Source organism: Triticum urartu, chromosome 3A (assembly GCF_056163025.1).
Source record: "Triticum urartu cultivar PI428250 chromosome 3A, HENAU_Tu73, whole genome shotgun sequence".
In the NCBI taxonomy this organism is placed as follows: Eukaryota; Viridiplantae; Streptophyta; class Magnoliopsida; order Poales; family Poaceae; genus Triticum; species Triticum urartu.
In genome coordinates, this window is record NC_141875.1 from 22,317,027 (window position 1) to 22,337,667 (window position 20,641).

The 20,641-nt window shown below is 44.3% G+C and overlaps 1 protein-coding gene across 1 annotated transcript; it reads left to right on the forward strand.

Moving 5' to 3' along the window:
* Positions 1–11,865: 11,865 nt before the first annotated feature.
* On the forward strand, positions 11,866–20,354 carry LOC125542445 (uncharacterized). Its single transcript, XM_048705491.2, has 10 exons — positions 11,866–12,749; positions 13,117–13,254; positions 17,725–17,910; positions 18,019–18,156; positions 18,276–18,397; positions 18,750–18,891; positions 18,970–19,099; positions 19,189–19,268; positions 19,359–19,490; positions 19,805–20,354. The coding sequence occupies exons 1-10, from the start codon at positions 12,267–12,269 to the stop codon at positions 20,063–20,065; spliced, it is 1,812 nt and encodes a 603-aa protein (XP_048561448.2). The 5' UTR covers positions 11,866–12,266; the 3' UTR covers positions 20,066–20,354.
* Positions 20,355–20,641: the final 287 nt, after the last annotated feature.

The following is a 20,641-nucleotide window of genomic DNA, read 5'->3' on the forward strand; positions in this document are numbered from 1 at the left end:
GTGTTCCTGCTGGATAATCCTCGCAATGCTGTGGTGTTGCTATTGTACTGAGTATAACGGTGTGCCTATGAATGAATTAGCGGGTTCGAGTTTGACTCGATGAATGGATAAGTGCAGTTCTTATGGTGATTGGTGAGGTCCTGTAGTTTCACACTGAAATATTAGTGTGTTGGATTAGAGCTGGGGTGCTTATGATTTGTGTTGGCTTAAACTGTAGGCAGGGAGTAAAGCATTGAGTTTGTAATTAGTTCTGGTACCCGAAAGGCTCATTTTGTTCTCTTCGACCTTATCAGGTATAAGCCACAGGTTGGTGATATCATAGTTGGCGTGTCATCGTGAGAATCTAACACCGACAGTGGCAAGAAAGGTGAACAACCATGCACCCTTGAGTTCTGCTTGCGCTTTGCTAGAATTGTGTTGTGCAGAGCTGCAGATTGCATACCTGTTTGCCTCTAGTGTTTTACTAGCTACTACTAGTAGTACAGATTCCTGTGTTGTATGCTCGCTTGTCTAGCTCTGTTTCCTTTTCTTTTCTTTTCTTCTACACGACTGACCCTAAATATGTACTGTAGTTCAGTGGGTATAGTCTCCAATGTCCAAATGCCAAACACACCGCAACTTGCGAAATGTCTCCCTCAGCATCTATGCTTGAAGAGGTAGAAGGCGATGCTTTTTCTTGAGGGAAAATAAAGTACAGTACTTGAAAGAACGAAAGGAAAGGCCGAAACACAGGCTACCTCCTCTTCGCTACTGCTGTTTGTTCACCCCTCCCTCGATTATAAGGATTTCAGAGCCAGGATTTGTTCTGAATCTCTGGTTGTTTCATGATGCTAGTCCACACTTATAGTATGGGGATGGTATCCAGATTTGTCAGATTTGAGCAATCTATCGGGTTATTCTTATGACAGTGTATCTAAGTTGCATTTTCTTACTACTGTTCTCAAGCAGCATTATTCAAGTTTCACTGCTTGAACTTCCTGTATACTGCTGTTTTACCCAACTGCCTTGTGGCTAGTAGTATCATGTATATGTACTGTAGCAGTGAAGATAGCATAATTCTGTATAACTTGCATCATCATATCATCAGTAACAACAGTTCTACGACATCAAAGGCTCCGCTGCTGGCACAAGACCTCGGTGCTATAGTACCCACGAGGAGGAGCGTATGCGTATACAGAGACAGAATTGTTCTTAATTTCAGTGCCCCTTGTTTTAGGTTCTACTTGCATATATACTCCTAAGGTGATGCATGCATGATCAATACCAGTGTGAGTGTGTGGTGAAGAATTTTTGATGGGAACATGGAGGATGATGCTTTTGCTGTGTAATTGTTTATCACCCCTCGTAACATGTATATTTAGCGGTTACTACTTAAAGTTTTGCATTTCAGTGCTGGGTAGGTAGGATCTTAGGATCATCAACTATTCTACATTGTTTTAACTGGTTCTGCATTTTTACATACATGTGTACAGCCATAAATCCAAGTGGACATGCTATCTTTTGCAGGCTTATTTCAGGTTGTGGTTGTTTGTCCTAAAATATGTCAGGGTCTGTTTTTTTAAGATCCTCTTGGTAGTTGATTCTCACTAGGACTATAGAGTTGATAGTATGCTACTATGCATCACCATTTATGAGTTATGCAGAATAAGAATTAAAATTTGCTGCAATTCGCATGCTTTGTACCACTTTACTTGCAATTTAAGATACACTCTTATGTTTTTCTCTCCTGTATTTCAGAACTGTGTGTATCACACAAATCATAACATCTGCTTCATTTCAAACAAATCAACGAGTCAATGGATGATGGTTTCTAATTTGCTCCTCACAACTTATTATTTTGTTGTATATGGTTACTAATTTGAAAGGCAGGTGGATAGCTGATGTTGAACTCATGATGGCATTATTTGTAGGACAAGTATGAGTGTGTGGTGAAGGCCAATGTTATTCTGGAGAAGCAAGTTCTATCCTTGGTTTTGCTCTATTGGTGAAGCCTCCTCACGCTATTCTGCAGGAGAATCTGAGATGCACCTCCAACGCCTCAAAATCTAGCAGAAAAAGGTTTGGTTTTGCTCCTCCTAGTCCTCTTCTATCTAGTTGTACAGTGTTGCTACCTGCACTTTGCATTCCTGCCACCCATGGATGCCTAACTGAATCACAAGCTCAACGAAAAAGAAAAAATAATATCAATCTAGTTTGCTGCAGTATATGCAAATACAGTTGGGGATTCAGTTATTGACTTGTGTAATCGCGCCATAAATTGGCACGACTTTGTTTGCATCATCATGTACAGGACCTTGTTGTGTTGTGCTGTGTTTGCGACGCATGCATCGACACTGGGCTGCTTCTGGTACAGCTGAACCGTCTCCCCTCTCTACTCATACATGGAACCATGTTCCTTTGTTTCATTTAGACCGTGATATAAGACACAATGTAGGCAGCATGTAAGCTAGATTGTCGTTTCTTCTTATTCCTTAAATTTGAGAATTGAACAACTTCTCGGGCTTCTACCTTGGAAGTAGCCTACGTGTGTGCATTAGGCTTTCTAGGTGTGGTCCTATGTGCTACTTTAGAATTTTCTTGCTCTCCTGTGAACTGTTCTATTTTCAACAGTTCTCGTGGTTCATGCTAGCAAGAGTCCTTGCGTGATCAGTGTGGTCTTTTGAAAACTTCCATGAGAGCGGGCTAGCTAATTTTCTACATTTAATTACCTGCCTACATCTACCATTGACCTGAACAGTGGCAATTGAGCACCACCACTACTAGTAGATTCAGAATATGTAGTCCTGAAAATTAAAGGGAGTAGTAGTAAATGAGTCAAACAAAAATATCCATCTGCAAATGTTTGCTCTGTTGCTGAAGCTCCTCTTTGCTCTAACCATTTTCGCACCAAATGCAGAATGTTCTGTTTTTATTTTGTTCCTAATTGTTCTGTTTATAAGGTATAGATGTCCTTTGTTCAAGTGTCGAAGCACCCAGCAAGTCCCATGATGAAGAAGCACCCAACAACGAGTACCTCATTGGAGCTTGTTATTTTTGATCTTTTTGTGTATTAGAAAATTGGATACTATGTATTATTGTAACGTACCAAGTTTGGCTGTATTGAGAAATATTCTGCATTTATAGCATATATTTGAACTGGAAATTGACTGAAAATGATGCATGTACAGAACTTAAGAGTGATGAGTCCTAAATTAAAATGCCATGGCTGAGTGCCAAAAAAACTAGACTGTAAAAGGCAGAGGCAAAAAAGAAAAGAAAAACAAGACCGTAAAAGGTCGAGGGCCAAAAAAATACTGGACTGTAAAAGGCCGTGGCCCAACAAGAAATTGAATGTCAAATTTCATAAAAATAAAAAAGGCAGAAAATGTTGGGCCAGGCCCATGTAGCTAGCGAAAATTAACAGAAAAAATATATATATTAAAAAGGCTGAATTAATGGGCTCGGCCCATTTAAAGCACCGAAATGGACCGGGCTGATTCTAAGTAACGACCTTTTCAATTGGTCGCAATTTTGCCACGTCGGATCCGACGTGGCCTGGGCAGACAGCCAGTGACCAAAACAAAAGGTCATGGGTTCAACGACCTTCTGTTTTGGTCGTAAACGTCTACGACCTTCTCAGAGAGAAGGTCGTTAATTTCAGTTTACGACTGCCAGCTTTTGACCTTCTGTTTTTGGTCACAAAAAGGTCACAAATGAAAAACAATGACCTTTCAGTGACCAATAGTCAAGGTCACAAGTTGACATATTTCTTGTAGTGGATTGGTACCTGTGGGTTGCTAGTAGTGTTAATTACTCCTTGTAATTGATGCTAGTTGGTTTATTTGATGGAAGATCATATGTTCAGATCCTATATGCATATTAATACTCCTCTGATTATGAACATGAATATGCTTTGTGAGTAGTTACGTTTGTTCCTGAGGACATGGGAGAAGTCTTGCTATTAGTAGTCATGTGAATTTGGTATTCGTTCGATATTTTGATGAGATGTATGTTGTCTCTCCTCTAGTGGTGTTATGTGAACGTCGACTGCATGACACTTCACCATTATTTGGGCCTAGAGGAAGGCATTGGAAAGTAATAAGTAGATAATGGGTTGCTAGAGTGACAGAAGCTTAAACCCTAGTTTATGCGTTGCTTCGTAAGGGGCTGATTTGGATCCATATATTTCATACTATGGTTAGGTTTACCTTAATACTTTTGTTGTAGTTGCGGATGCTTGCAATAGAGGTTAATCATAAGAGGGATGTTTGTCCAAGTAAGGACAGCACCCAATCACCGGTCCATCCACATACCAAATTATCAAAGTACCGAACGTGAATCATATGAACGTGATGAAAACTAGCTTGATGATAATTCCCATGTGTCCTCGGGAGCGCTTTTCTCTATATAAGAATTTGTCCAGGCTTGTCCTTTGCTATAAAAAGGATTGGGCCACCTTGCTGCACTTTATTTACTTTTGCTACTTGTTGCTCGTTACAAATTATCTTATCACAAAACTATCTGTTACCTATAATTTCAGTACTTGCAGAGAATACCTTGTTGAAAATCACTTATCATTTCCTTCTGCTCCTCGCTGGGTTCGACACTCTTACTTATCGAAAGGACTACGATAGATCCCCTATACTTGTGGGTCATCAGGTGGACACCAGCGAACAAGGAGGAGCGACGCGAGCGTCCGTCAGTGTTCGGATGGACGCATTTGTGGCCCAAATTTGCTCCAATTTAGGAGTTGGGCCGGACAATAAAGACATCCTGTTTGGATACGCCTGTTGGGCCAAGTTTCATCCCAAACGGACGCGACCGGAGGATTTGGGGTCGTGCACTGGCCTTAAGCCAACTCCAACACTAGACCCATCCTGTCTCAAACGGGCAGAAGCGACGGCCCAACACGCGACCCCATGTGCGAAAATACGTCTGGTTGGCGTCCGGCTCAACCCATTCCAAGCGCAAACTTACGGTCGGTTTGCGTCCACACGGACACTGAACGGACGCCCACGCGCCCACTCCTTGTCTGCCTCGGGCCTGCCTGTCGACCGCCCACATTTAGTGCGCACCAGTGGACGAACCAACCTTCCAACCACCCATGAACAGCAGGCGTCGTCTTTCTTAATGTGGAAACCGTGGACCGGCTAGTCCATGCTTCCACTCCCGTCCCTACGTGCCTCCTCAAGTCGTGACACCAAACCCTAGTTCATCCTCGCCTCTCCTTCTCCTCCTCTTCTCGTCCACCTCCTCGTCGGGTGCCATGATCTGGTGGAACTCCGTCTTCAAGGGGAGGCATGACCACGAGGGTGGGTCCTCCTTCGGTCGCCGCCGCTCCACCCGCTCCCCACTGCCTGCACATCCCGCGTTCGTCATCTCGCCGCCGATGGCCTCCCAGTGCATTCGTCCCGACGTTGAGGTCGACATTTGCCGGCGTATTAGGAGACGTTGACGCCCCTCCCATGGAGCGATCTCCACATCCCTAATAATTGGCATCTCTCCACTGGTCGGGTGTCTCTGGTGTCGATCCCATTGGTCCCGGCGAGCGGGCGCGCATGGCGTGAGGAGATCGACCGACGTCGCGCTTGCTTGCCAACGGATCTGCTCTACGACTGCAAGTATGCCGTAGATTGTCCGTTGTGGGATACGTGGCTCCGCAACGAGCACAACCTGATGTGGCAATTTTTTTTGTCGGTCGTCCTCCGAGCCCGCGGCGGCCGCGTCCTGCTCGCCACGCGCGTGCTCTGAGCCCGCCCTAGCTGCGCGGGTGCGCGGCGTCACGCCGACGCCATCTCCGTCCCTGCCACCACCACCTCCCATGACCGGAAAGGAGGAGGCCGAGCTCATCCGGCGGGTGATGGAGGACTCCATCAACACCCACTACGAACGCCAATGGGAGGGCCTCAAAACCCAGTTGGCCCTTTTCGCGGCTGGCGACATCGTCATCCCAAAAATTGTCATAGGAGGTGAAGGAGGGAGGTGGTGGAGGAGCCCCCCGCCGGCGAGTGGAACCCACGCATGGTGGGCCAGAGGTGGACATGGTCGTCTACGGCGAAGGAGATGGCCAACTGGGTGTGCGTCAAGCCATGGGCGACCACGCGTCCACGCTCACTGGAGCCGTCGCCGCCACGGGAAGAGGTAGTGGTGCAGGCGCGCTCGGCCAGGCAGCTCCCACAGGCATCTCCAACCCACCTCTGGACGCCACCACCGTACGCCGACCTCATCATGAATGAGGACGAGGACGGGCGGACGTGAACACGACGGCGGCATTCAAGACGGCCACGACGATGGTGGCGGCGGCGCCTAAATCTATGTTTCTTTTTGTTTTCTAAGTTTAAGTTAAGGTTAACTGTGCGTCTAGGACTAGTTTGAACAATTTTAAATTTATGTTAATGTATAATTATGTTTTAAGTGTTTTTTTTAATGTGCAGCCGTTTTTTCTCTTTTTTAGAATGGGATGCGGACACATTGCGATGCGTTGGTTTTTTTTAGGGATAAAGCAAAAGCTTTATTGATCAAAAACCACAATTTATGAGATTCAAGAAGAATATGGGGTTGAATAAGCCATGTGTGGGTTGGCTGCGCACTTCCCTCTTGTCTGACCCGTCCAGAGATTGTGCTTGCGTTGGTTGCTTTATCAATTCTAGCTCTGAAATAAAGAAATCTGGACAAAAGAAAGTCTAGCATAGAGTTGGCCTTGCCACATATGGGCCGGCCCGACTGCCACCGGGGCCCCCTCCATAGCAAACGCACGAAACGCGTGGCCGACCCAAGAATGGCAACCCAGGACCGCGCAGCACGCGCGCGGCTTGCGTGGCAGCGAGGGACGGGCCAGGCGCCACGTGGCGCACGCGCAGGCCAGCGATGACGTCGCCGTCCCTATCTGCTGCCACAGGCGCCACCATTCCAGGCCATGTCTATCCTATCCGTCCGTCCAAGGCTAAAAACGGAACCAAATCACTCCCTGCCAAAATTAGCGCCCGAGCCGTAAATGCGCTGGCGCAATTAGAAACCGACTAGGGTGAAAAAATGGAGCGAAATAAATGGCGGCCAAATTTGGAACCGCTGGCGCAAGCGCTGACCTCCCGCCATCTGTAACTGACGAGGCGATAAAAAGGAGTGGAGTAATTTCGGGCCAAATTTGGAGTGATTTAATTGCTCTGCCTTAATTGGGAAGATATTCTACTACCGCGATATTGCAAAGATATCATTTTGGAGCGATAATGTTGGATTGTTTGGAGGCAGATTAGTACTGTGCTAGTAATCATAATTTAGATCCTGCTGTACTACTTACTTGGATGGTCGATGACGGAGCGGAGTACACGAGGAAGATTGAGACTGACGGCGTCCTGTGAGTGGCAGTGACGGGCCCACCTGCAGTGTCTGTACCACACTCAGCTGTCACATGCACAACCTCCACCTGTACATTGATGAGCAGCATATCTGATATGGATGTGATTCGATTCAGCATTTTCAATAAAAGGCAGTCCTTTAATAAAAAAACAAAATAGAGTAAAAGTCAATCTTTGTATAAATTGGGAGCGGCAGGAGTATTTAAACACAAATCCAAAAGATTGTTTTCTGTATTTTCACCAGGTTTTGATGATCGGGTTTAGTGAAGGCAATCTTTCTATAAATGTGAAGCGTTTAAATCATTAAAAATGCAAATGCAAAAGATTGTGTGAGTGATGCGATTTAACATTATGCGCCCCATTTTTTCTAGATTTTTTTGATTTCCTGTATATGTTCATGGAAGAGAAGCAAATCTCGACTATTAAAGAGCGGGTTAGTGAGAGCAATATTTTGTACATGTGAAGCGGGAAAATACTCTCATGTGCAAATCCAAAAGATGTACCCATGGTCAACTCGTCCAATTTTTTTATTTTGAACCTTGATTATTGTGCTTAGTCTGACTTAACCCTCAAACCAAAAACCACTTTTTCCAAAAAGGACCCTGGTCTATTATAAAGCATAAGTACAAAGCATCTCAAGCATAATAAAAAAATTATGTCAAGGTCTCCTGGACCACCGAATGACCACTATCAACAACAAGTAAATTCATGTCAGCTCCTTGTGGCTCCCTTATCAAAGTTGTACTGGGTTTGTCGACGACAACCACAAAGTCTTCGTGCATGTGCCCCTAGAGATCAACACTCACTATCGTCGAACCTTTCAATCAATCCAAAGCATCTAACACCATAATTCATCATCGGGACGTACGACGAGAAAACCCTAACCTCTCCACCCCGAGGAACCGACATGAATCTACTCCTTAGCTCTGCCAATTCCGTCATGTCAGATGATATCGAGGTGGTTTGGAGCCGAGAAGATAATCTCAACAACGAAGCACCGTCATCTGCTGAACGTCGCCTTCGCGAGGGTCACAACATCCTACGCACGCCTCTATGGCGAGGTGATGATATTTTATTCCATGCCAATTGTGTCGGCCTGGCCTCGTCGCCGATTAGAGACAAACCCTAAATTTTTCCAACCCACAACTTGTCAGCATGCACGCACACCGAGGAAACCCTAACCGCGCTGCCTCAAGGAGCCGGCATGAATCTACGCCTTAGCTCTGTCGATTCCATCCTATTAGACAAATTTGAGGTGGTTCGGAGCCGAGAAGATCGTCTCGACGACGAAACGACGCCATTTGCAGAACGTCGCCTCTGCGAGGATCACACAATCCTCGACACTCCTCTCTAGAGAGGTGATGGTATTTCATTCCATGCCAATTGCGTTGACGCTGCCTCACCTCCACCGGTTAGAGACAAACCCTAAACTATTCCAACCAATAACTCGTCAGCGCACACACGACGAGAAGAACCTAACATTGTCACCCACGAAGAGCCGACATGAATCTATGCCTTAGCTCTGTCAATTTCGTCCCCTGGACGGTTTCGCGGTGGTTCAAAGCCGAGAAGATCATCTCGACGACATAGCACCGCCATCTCTCGGGCCTCGTCTCCGTCGGGATAATACCATCCTCCACACACCTCTCTGGCGAGGTGAGGATATTCTATTCCATGCCAATTGCGTCGACGTCATGTCACCACCACCGATCGAAGACAAACCCTAAACTATTCCAACCCATAACTCATCAGTGTGCACGCATGACAAGAGAAAACCTAACATCGCCATTCTGAGGAGCCGACATGAATCTACACCTTAGCTCTGTCGATTTTGTCCAATTGGATGCTTTCGAGGTGGTTCGAAGCCAAGAAGTTCATCTCGACAAGGAAGCATTGCCACTTGCCAAGAGTCACCTCCACGAAGATCACACCATCCTCCACATGCTTCTCTGGCGAGGTGAGGTTATTTTATTCCATGCCAACTTGGTCGACATCATCTCACCGCCGCCGATCGAAGACAAACTCTAAACTATTCCAACCCATAACTTGGAGCGCGCACCGATGAAGAGAAAACCCTAACCTCGCTACCCCAAGGAGCTGGCATGAATCTACGTCATAGCTCTGTCGATTCCATCCTATCGGACGATTTCGAGGTGGTTCGAAGCTAAGAAGATCATCTCGGTGGCGAAGCATCGCCATCTGCCAAGCGTCACCTCCACGAGGATCACACCATCCTCCACACTCCTCTCTGACAAGGTGATGATATTTTATTGCATGCCAATTGCATCGACGTCATCTCGCCGCCGCTAATCAGAGTCAAAACCTAAACTATTCCAATTATTGTAACTACCAAACCAAAACTTTGGGGTGCATGCAACCCTCCCGTTGGTGGAGAGGGGAGCAGCGGTCAACATCGGGGAGGTCGATAGACCAGCCCTACCCTACTCGCCTAGGTTGCGAAAGTATGGAAGGAAAAACCCTACGCCAACCAATCTGACCCTGGAAAATAAAGATTCTAAATTCAACCCTAAACTGCCCAAGACCATTTAAAATGAACCCTAGGTTGGGTTGAAAAAAATGTTTTGTACCTTGAAGTATATTTGAAAAATCTATGGAAAATAAGGATGTAGAAACACTATGAACTAATACCCTGTAAATTTTTGTTAACAAGTATGACTACTTATGTCATCTTCAAAAATGGCAATGAGATTTAAAATGTCCTTTTTAGAACATAACTAGTTTTCTCAGTTGATGACCATTTTGACTCTTACAATGCATCATTTTTTGTACCCATGAATTGTTTCACAATTTCTTAGCTTCCACCCTAAGCAATAATAACTTAGTTGTGGTGGTTTTACATCTTTGAAGCCCAAGAGAAAGAGGTCGACAAATAAGTTGAATGCGGGCACACTATAATATGGCAATAAGAAAAAACCCTAGCAAAATCATCACATCTTTTGCGCATAACATAAACCGGCATAGTCAATGTTGACAACTAGTTGCCTTGTTGTTGTCGACAACTAATGATGTCACCTTGCTAGAGAAATCGGCTTCACCCACAACAAACTTAACGACCATAAATTTTGCAATGAATGCATATCCAACTCATCATAATGTCCATAATGTAATCGTCCTGCATCCAACAACTTTTCACAAAATGCGGCATAGTTTAATGATAATAACTAGTTTCCCTCGTAAATAATAACCGTGCCACTAAGGTGGAAGAAATAAAAAGGCAGTTGCTATTTCCGGTGTGATTCACCCGCCGAAAAAACTTGACGTTCACAATTCATATGACAAATGCATATGCAGACCATCATAAAGCCTATAACATAGTTGCGTAATCTGCACGCATCGGTTCATGTGCACCTGCCGTCTTTTCATCAAAGCCAACATGGTTAATGCGTGATATTTGGTTGCCCTCATGAAGAACAACAATGCCTCATCGTTGAGAAAAGTGAAACTAGTGACTACTTTCTATCGGATTCACCCATGACAAACTAACGCTGACATGTCTGTGCCATATGCATATATAAAGCATCATAAAAAGACCATAACGTAGCTGGAAGATATAAAAAATAAAATAAAAAGGGATAAATTTAACGTAAAAGTCAACTTTTGACGTCACTCTTGCTGCTTCCTTAAATCGACAATAACTCACGTTTTTCACACCGTGCGCGAGAAACTTCACCCTAATTTAAAGCATGGAACATTGGCACGTGCAGTTAGACACCATACCGATAGCCTTCTAGTAGAACCAAGAGGCTCACGCCTTCTATGTCCCCACTCTCCCCATCTCCTCTCTCGCTCCGCACATCAGCCGGGCACATCGGTTCACGTGCAACCAAGAATTTCTCGCCAAAGCGGCGGGCATAGTTAATACTTGATAACTATTTGCCCTCGTGAATGAGAACAGTGTCGCCGTGCTAAAAAAGCGAAACCATTAACTACATTTTGTCGGATCCACCCACGACAAACTTCGCACCCACGAGTCTGTGGCTTTGGAATGTATATCCAAAGCATCGCAAAAGACGTCTAACGGAACTGGAAGATAGCATAACCAAAAGATAAGTTTAAGATTTAGGCAATGTATAAAGGCCCACTTTCCACGTCACCCGCGCCGCTTCTTTAAATAGGCAGTAACGCGCACTTCCCGCACCCGCGTGCGGGAAACTTCACCCCAATTAAAAGCATGCAACGTCGGCGCATGCAGCTAGACGTGGTACCGGTAACCTTCACGTAAAAACAAGAGGTCGACTCCTTCTCTCCCGCCACTCCCTCCCAGCCTCCTCTCTCGCTCTGCTTGCGCCTCCGCCCGCAAGAACATCATCAATAATAGAGACCAATTTGTCCGATTCGGAAACTTTAGGGTTTATATCCAATTTCGGAGACTAGATAAAAATATAAAATATACACTTCAGCAAGGACTAAAAGGTGAGACACATATATTGTTTCCACCTTGCTTACAAAAGTGACCCCACCAATTTTTTCTTCTCACGATCCACCCCCTAGCCCTAGCTAGCCTGCATCCACAGGGGCCAGTGACGTGTCCGCATATTTGCATCATCAAATCCATCCATCAATCGCCATATCATATCGCAAAGCCAATTCACCCAATTAAAAGTCGAGCAGAGCAGAGCGGAAACCCAGAAAAAGTCCTTCTTTTCGCCAGGATTACGTCCCAATGCAGGAGCGGGGCAGGCGACAGCAGTAGAAGCATCGGCTCACGGCACGCACGCTCACGCTCACGCTCACGCTCACGGAAGATTTCCCGACGCAGAATAAAATCCCGTCCTCGGGCCACGGCTCTCATCGCTCTCCTCCTCCTCCGCCCCGCACCCCCACCCACCAGCGCGCAACCAGACCAGAGCGAGCGAGCGAACGACTTGCCTCTCCCCTGCCCCGACCCCGCTCGCGAACACCACCCCAGCCATGGCAATGGACGACGTCGCCTTCGCCGCGGGCTCCTCCTCGTCCGCCATGGACGCGCTCGCCGCCTCCTCCTCCGCCGCCCCCGCCGACCCCTCGCACGGCTGGCAGAAGGTCACCTACGCCAAGCGCAGCAGCCGCAAGCCCGCCGCCGTGGCCCCGGCCGCGGCCGCGGCGCCCGATCTGGGCAAGCCCGGCGTCTTCGAGGGCCTCGACAAGCGCTCGCAGGAGCGCCACCGCGCGATCCAGGCCGCCCGGGACGCCGCGGCCGGCTACGACTCCGACGACGCCAACGCCCGCGTCCCCTGGGGCTCCCGCTCCTCCGACGAGGGCTCCGACTCGGACGGGGCGGCCAAGGACCGCCCCCAGGCCGAGGCGCCCAAGAAGCCCAAGAAGCCCAAGGTGAAGAAACCCAAGGTCACGGTCGCCGACGCCGCCGCGCTCATCGACGCCGAGAACCTCGCCGCCCACCTCGTCGACATCTCGGTACTACCCCTACCCCTCCCCACTCCCCGAAATGCATTCCCGGAGGCCAGATCTCGCGAGGCCCGGTCCGGATCATGGCTTCGTCTCCTTCCCAAGGATCGGATCTGGCCGGGGTTTAGTGTCGGATCTCGCCGGCCATGTCCAAATTCCCTTACACTGTTCTGTCCCAACTAGTTTCGTGGTTAGAGGTAGATGCATAATTCTGGTATGGTACGGATGGGCCGTCGAGAAAGTCGGGATCCCGTGATGTCAAGATGGGATCTCAGAAAGGCTTGGTAGTTGGTACTGTGCCGTGAGGGCTGGATGCTGTGAAGGTTGCGGCTCTTTTCTTTTTGTTAGATTCTGATTGTTTGCTCTGTTTGCGCAGGCCTCGTATGAGAACCAGGAGGGCATCCAGCTCATGCGCTTCGCGGACTACTTTGGCAGGGCGTTTGCCAACGTGAGCGCGGCCCAGTTCCCGTGGGCGAAGATGTTCAAGGAGTCACCCATGCCCAAGATGGTTGATGTGAGTTACTGCCTTACTGGTTCACCCCTCGCTCCTTGATTCTCTATGCATGTATGAGTGTTGTGTTTGAATTAGATGTGAAGTAGAATTGTGCTTAATTGGAAGGATGGTTATGTAGTTTTATCGTTTCGCGCTAATGTTGATACTGATTCATGCATCGTCAGTAGTGGTTTGAGTGATGGTTATGCTGATTTTGTTACCTGTTTATTATTAGTCCAAGATGGTCGATGTGAGCTGTTAGTCAATTACATGCTCCTTAATTCTGTATGCATATCTATTTGAATTACGTCTGAAATAGAATTGCGCTTAATAGGATTGTTATGCAATTTTAAGGTTTCGCGCCAATTTTAATGCTAGTTCATGCATCGTCAGTCCTGGTCAGAGTTACAATTATACTGATTTTGCTACCTGTTTAGTAATAGTCCAAGATGGTTGATGTGAGCTATTTGTTCACTACAGGCTCGTGTGAGTGTTGCATTTGATATACATGTGAAGTAGAATTGCACGTAATAGGAAGGATGGTTGTGAAGTAGAATTGCAGTTTTAGTGTTTCGCGCCAATGCTGACGCTGATCCATGCATCATCAGTAGTGGTTTGAGTGATGGTTATGCTGATTTTGTTACCTGTTTATTATTAGTCCAAGATGGTCGATGTGAGCTGTTAGTCAATTACATGCTCCTTAATTCTGTATGCATATCTATTTGAATTACGTCTGAAATAGAATTGCGCTTAATAGGATTGTTATGCAATTTTAAGGTTTCGCGCCAATTTTAATGCTAGTTCATGCATCGTCAGTCCTGGTCAGAGTTACAATTATACTGATTTTGCTACCTGTTTAGTAATAGTCCAAGATGGTTGATGTGAGCTATTTGTTCACTACAGGCTCGTGTGAGTGTTGCATTTGATATACATGTGAAGTAGAATTGCACTTAATAGGAAGGATGGTTGTGAAGTAGAATTGCAGTTTTAGTGTTTCGCGCCAATGCTGACGCTGATCCATGCATCATCAGTAGTGGTTTGAGTGATGGTTATGCTGATTTTGTTACCTGTTTATTATTAGTTCAAGATGGTCGATGTGAGCTGTTAGTCAATTACATGCTCCTTAATTCTGTATGCATATCTATTTGAATTACGTCTGAAATAGAATTGCGCTTAATAGGATTGTTATGCAATTTTAAGGTTTCGCGCCAATTTTAATGCTAGTTCATGCATCGTCAGTCCTGGTCAGAGTTACAATTATACTGATTTTGCTACCTGTTTAGTAATAGTCCAAGATGGTTGATGTGAGCTATTTGTTCACTACAGGCTCGTGTGAGTGTTGCATTTGATATACATGTGAAGTAGAATTGCACTTAATAGGAAGGATGGTTGTGAAGTAGAATTGCAGTTTTAGTGTTTCGCGCCAATGCTGACGCTGATCCATGCATCATCAGTAGTGGTTTGAGTGATGGTTATGCTGATTTTGTTACCTGTTTATTATTAGTCCAAGATGGTCGATGTGAGCTGTTAGTCAATTACATGCTCCTTAATTCTGTATGCATATCTATTTGAATTACGTCTGAAATAGAATTGCGCTTAATAGGATTGTTATGCAATTTTAAGGTTTCGCGCCAATTTTAATGCTAGTTCATGCATCGTCAGTCCTGGTCAGAGTTACAATTATACTGATTTTGCTACCTGTTTAGTAATAGTCCAAGATGGTTGATGTGAGCTATTTGTTCACTACAGGCTCGTGTGAGTGTTGCATTTGATATACATGTGAAGTAGAATTGCACTTAATAGGAAGGATGGTTGTGAAGTAGAATTGCAGTTTTAGTGTTTCGCGCCAATGCTGACGCTGATCCATGCATCATCAGTAGTGGTTTGAGTGATGGTTATGCTGATTTTGTTACCTGTTTATTATTAGTCCAAGATGGTCGATGTGAGCTGTTAGTCAATTACATGCTCCTTAATTCTGTATGCATATCTATTTGAATTACGTCTGAAATAGAATTGCGCTTAATAGGATTGTTATGCAATTTTAAGGTTTCGCGCCAATTTTAATGCTAGTTCATGCATCGTCAGTCCTGGTCAGAGTTACAATTATACTGATTTTGCTACCTGTTTAGTAATAGTCCAAGATGGTTGATGTGAGCTATTTGTTCACTACAGGCTCGTGTGAGTGTTGCATTTGATATACATGTGAAGTAGAATTGCACTTAATAGGAAGGATGGTTGTGAAGTAGAATTGCAGTTTTAGTGTTTCGCGCCAATGCTGACGCTGATCCATGCATCATCAGTAGTGGTTTGAGTGATGGTTATGCTGATTTTGTTACCTGTTTATTATTAGTCCAAGATGGTCGATGTGAGCTGTTAGTCAATTACATGCTCCTTAATTCTGTATGCATATCTATTTGAATTACGTCTGAAATAGAATTGCGCTTAATAGGATTGTTATGCAATTTTAAGGTTTCGCGCCAATTTTAATGCTAGTTCATGCATCGTCAGTCCTGGTTAGAGTTACAATTATACTGATTTTGCTACCTGTTTAGTAATAGTCCAAGATGGTTGATGTGAGCTATTTGTTCACTACAGGCTCGTGTGAGTGTTGCATTTGATATACATGTGAAGTAGAATTGCAATCGATAGGATGGTTATGCAATTTTAAGGTTTCGCGCCAATATTGATTCTGATTCATGCATCGTCAGTAGTGGTTTGAGTAACGGTTAATGCTGATTTTATTACCTGTTTAGCATTAATCCAAGATCGTCCATGTCAGTTATTAGTTCATTACAGTCCCTGTACTAATTTACATGTGAAATAGAATTGTGCTTAATAGGATGGTTATGCAATTTTAAAGTTCCTAATTCAGTCAGCCTCAGTAGTTCTGAGTAACAGTTATTACTGATTTTGTTATCTGTTTAGTATTATTATGCCAGACTGGTTTGAATTCAAGCATCATCTGTTTAGTAGTATTACTGCCAATGTCCACTATGGTTTTTAGTTCACCAGAGTCTTTATAATTCTTTATGCATATGAGTGCTGCATTTGAATTACATGTGAAATAGAATTGCGCTTAAATAGGATGGTTTGAGCGACAGTGTTACTGATTTTGTTACCTGTTTAGTATTAGTCGAATATGGTTTGAGCGACAGTGTTACTGATTTTGGTACCTGTTTAGTATTAGTCGAATATGGTCGATATGATTTACTAGTTCACTACAGGCTCCTTAATTCTGTATGCATACGAGTGTTGCATTTGAATTACATCTGAAATAGAATTGCGCTTGATAGGATGGTTATGTAGTTTTTAGGTTTCACGCCAATTTTAATACTAATTCTTGCATGCTCACTTGCTCAGTAGTGCTTCGAGTAGCGGTTAGGCTGATTCTGGTATGTGTTGAGTATTAGCCCAAGACGGTCCATGTGAGTTATTAGTTCACTACATGCCCCCTATTTCTGTATGCATATGAGTGTTGCATTTGAAATGCATGTGAAATAGAGTTGCGTTTAATAGGATGGTTATTCAGTTTTAAGGATTTGCGCCAATGTTTATGCTAATGCATGCATCCTCAGTAGTGGGTCGAGTAACGGTTGTGCTGATTTTATTATCTGTTCAGTATTATTACACCATACTGGTTTGAATTGAAGCAACATCTGTAGTGGTCCACAAGACGGTTATGCTACTTTGGTATCCACAAGTATTACTTGTCTGAATACCAGATAAGCTAGGGTTGAGTTATTTATGGTTTCGTGCCAATGTTCATACCGAATTAATGCATTGTCGGTAGTGGTGGTTTGCGTAGTGGTCATACTATTTGTGTCAACTGTTCATTATTTTTACGCCAATAATGGTACTAATTCAAGCACTGTCTTTAGTGGTTTACGAAACGGTTATTCTACGTACTTACGTTGGCTGTCCAGTATTATTAATCATCTGAATTCCTGACAAGTCTTAAGGTCATCGAATTATTATATGCCTAAGATGCTGTCTTAGAAGGCAGCTTTTTACATCATCATGCCAATAATGACTGTAGTGCGCTGTACGCATGTCAATAAAGCTGGTCATACTGATGGTTACAGTATGTTGTGGTGGTACTTACCTTTTCTGTAAATAAATGGATAGGGTAAATTTGTTACTGCTATGAGCACCCACATATTTAATGATTACTACTACTAAAGGTGTACATAGTTGATCCACCACATCACGAAAAGAAAACCAAATGGCTTTAGAGCAAATCATAGTGGTGGTTGGTTTTCTTTTATTAGTTTCTGAATTGGGTTGAGGGAGTTAATCTGCAAGGCTGATTATAGAGATGAGTTAACTATTTAGTATATTTACGCTTTTCCATATTGCATTTCGACTTCATCAATGTGATTACCATTTTTTACCTTATGTTGAGAAATTTAAGAGTGAGAACAGCTTTGCTTTACATTTGTTTTTTCTTTTCTTTCTGTGATGCACCTAATAATTGTTTTATGTATCAAACAGGTACCCTTGTCCCATGTTCCTGAGCCAGTTTGCAAGACTGCAAGTGATTGGATCACCCAGAGATCTCCTGATGCATTGGGAGAATTTGTTTTGTGGTGTATAGATAGCATCATGTCTGAATTGTCAGGTCCAACTGTGGGACCTAAGGGCTCGAAGAAGGTTGTTCAACAAACTCCAAAAGCCCAGGTAGAATTCATCACACTATGACTATCATTCATCCCAGTATTGAACTTGTGGTTACTTGTTGAGTTGATGTTTTGACTTCATTTTTTAACCAAACATTTGTTTCATCAGGTTGCAATATTCGTTGTGCTTGCCTTGACTTTAAGAAGGAAGCCAGATGTATTAATAAACCTCTCCCCGAAACTAGTGAGGAACAGTAAATATCTTGGACAGGAAAAGCTTCCCATCATCGCCTGGGTTATTAATCAGGTATTACTCAGTTTCCTTATCACCTTCTTGCTCCCTTTGAATTATGTTTACTTCTGAGGCCCTAATATGCATATTTTCTATTTCCTTACACAATTTAATTTTCGTGTTATATATGATAGGCATCTCAAGGCGACCTAGTCTCGGGAATGTTTTGCTGGTCGCATTCCCTATTTCCCACAGTGTGTGCAAAGTCAAGTGTGAACCCGCAGTCAAGAGATCTTGTTTTGCAGTTGCTCGAGAGGTATACTTACTGTAAATATGTATATGCCATTTTTTGATTATTTCTTAGTTCTTATACTGACTGTAAATATGTATATAACATTTGGTGGTTTTATTTTAGTCTTGTGCTAATAACTTTAAATATGTACATACCATTTTTTGATTATATATCTTAGTTCTTATACTAATAACTATAAATATGTATATAACATTTTGTGATATCTTAGTTCTTATACTAATAACTATAAATATGTATATAGCATTTTGTGATTATATCTTAGTTCTCATATTAACTGTAATTATGTGCAATACACTTTGTGATTATATCTGAGTTCTTATACTTCCAGAAGTGCTTAATGAGATTTCATTTGCAGGTTTGTGTCTACCCCTAATGCCTCCAAAGCTCGGGCTATGCTACTGAATGGCGCCGTTAGAAAGGGGGAGCGCCTGGTTCCTGCTGGAACGCTTGATCTCTTTATGAGATGCACATTTCCCGTGCCTAATGCACGTGTCAAGGTTTGCTAAATTATCCCCTCCTTTCTGTGGCATGTTTAATATGAGATGATATTCTAATGCCTGCATTGAACTCTTTAGGCTACAGAAAGGTTTGAGGCAGCCTATCCAATAATAAAGGAGCTGGCTCTTGTTGGTACTCCTGGCTCCAAAGCTGTGAAGCAAGCATCACAGCAGCTTCTGCCGTTGGCTGTGAAGGGAATGCAAGAAAGTGAGTAGAAACGTGTTCATTTTGCAATACAGAGCCAGTGAAATTTTGTTCTGCAAATTCCAGTTAGCTTACCTGTGTATTATGTACAGATAATGCAGAGCTCGCCAAGGAGGCCACTGATGTGTTCATTTGGTGCCTGACTCAGAGTCCAGAGTCCTACAAGCTGTGGGTGAGTGATCTTTTTTGTTTTCTTTGCATTTGTACAGCTCTGTCCTATACAAGAAAATGGCTCAGACTGATGTTTAATTTCTGTTTCCAGGACAAGCTTCATGCAGAGAATATCCAAGCCAGTGTTGCGGTCTTGCGCAAAATCACTGCTGACTGGAAGACACTCTCTCCCAAGCTCAACTCTGAAGCTCTTAAAGCAACTCTGAAGAGCCTCAAGGCTAAGGTGAGCTTATGTGCACGACTTCTTTTTTTACAGTTCAGATGCTTCATCCAGTCTGGTTGTAATTATGTGCATAGTTGTTCTACTAGGAAATGCTCTGTAGAAAGTAGTTCAAGCTGTTGTGATGCGAAAATGCGACATATGTGGCATTAACACTTTCTAAGCATGAATGCAAAGCTAATTTACTTGTTGATCAAAGATACTCCTGTATGTGGCATTGACACTTTTTAAGCTGTAGTAGTATTTACTGAACTATCAGCACATCCCTGCATATATCTGCATATTATAATCTTGTGCACATCTGGTTGGTATTGCAGAATGAGGCGGCTCTGGAGGAAGCTGAGGACTCTGGCGAGAAGGCATCCATCAAGGAAGCAGACAAGTACTGCAAGGCCATCATCGGGAGGCTGTCGCGCGGTGCCACCTGCCTGAAGGGCAGCCTGCTGGTGATTGCGCTCGCAGCCGGGGCCGGCTTCATACTCTCCCCCAACCTGGACCTCACCGCCGACCTCGAGAAGCTCCAGGCGATGGCGTTGGAGCTCCAGGCCGTGGCGTCGGAGTACCTGCGGTCCTTCTGAACATACCGTTTATACTGAGAGGGGAGAGGGGAGAGAAATAAGAGGGGAGAGGATAGGTCCTAGACAAAGAGAGATATACTAGTTCGTTCGTCTGAGTCGGTTACCGTTTTTAGCATCTTTCTCCCAAGACAGTTCTCCTGGGAGGAGGTGGCAGCGACAGTTGTTTTTAATTTATGTTAATTAATCCGTAGACTGATATCCGTGATGAGATGAGAAGGTTTGGGCCAAATGGCTCGACCTGTGGACTGAGACAGTTTTGGTTTTAAATCAAAAATGTTGTTGAAACCTATACCATGTCTCTGTTGGTTTGTGTTTTATCCATTTTCACTTTGCATGCTGTTGTGTTTTATCCATTTTGCACTTTGTATGCTGTTGATTTAATCGTTTTGTTTCACTCTCGGGTCTTCTTTTCTTGCTTCTTTTTTTCTTGCATCACTTTTTTTATTTTTTTTGCAGGCAGCGTGTTGGTCTCTCGCCGAGGTAACTGACTGTGTGTTGCAGCAGAGTCGTGCGGGTATCTGGTGCTGATCACGGCTACTCGGAGCAGGCACCGAGGCACGTGTCGGCGAGGAGGCG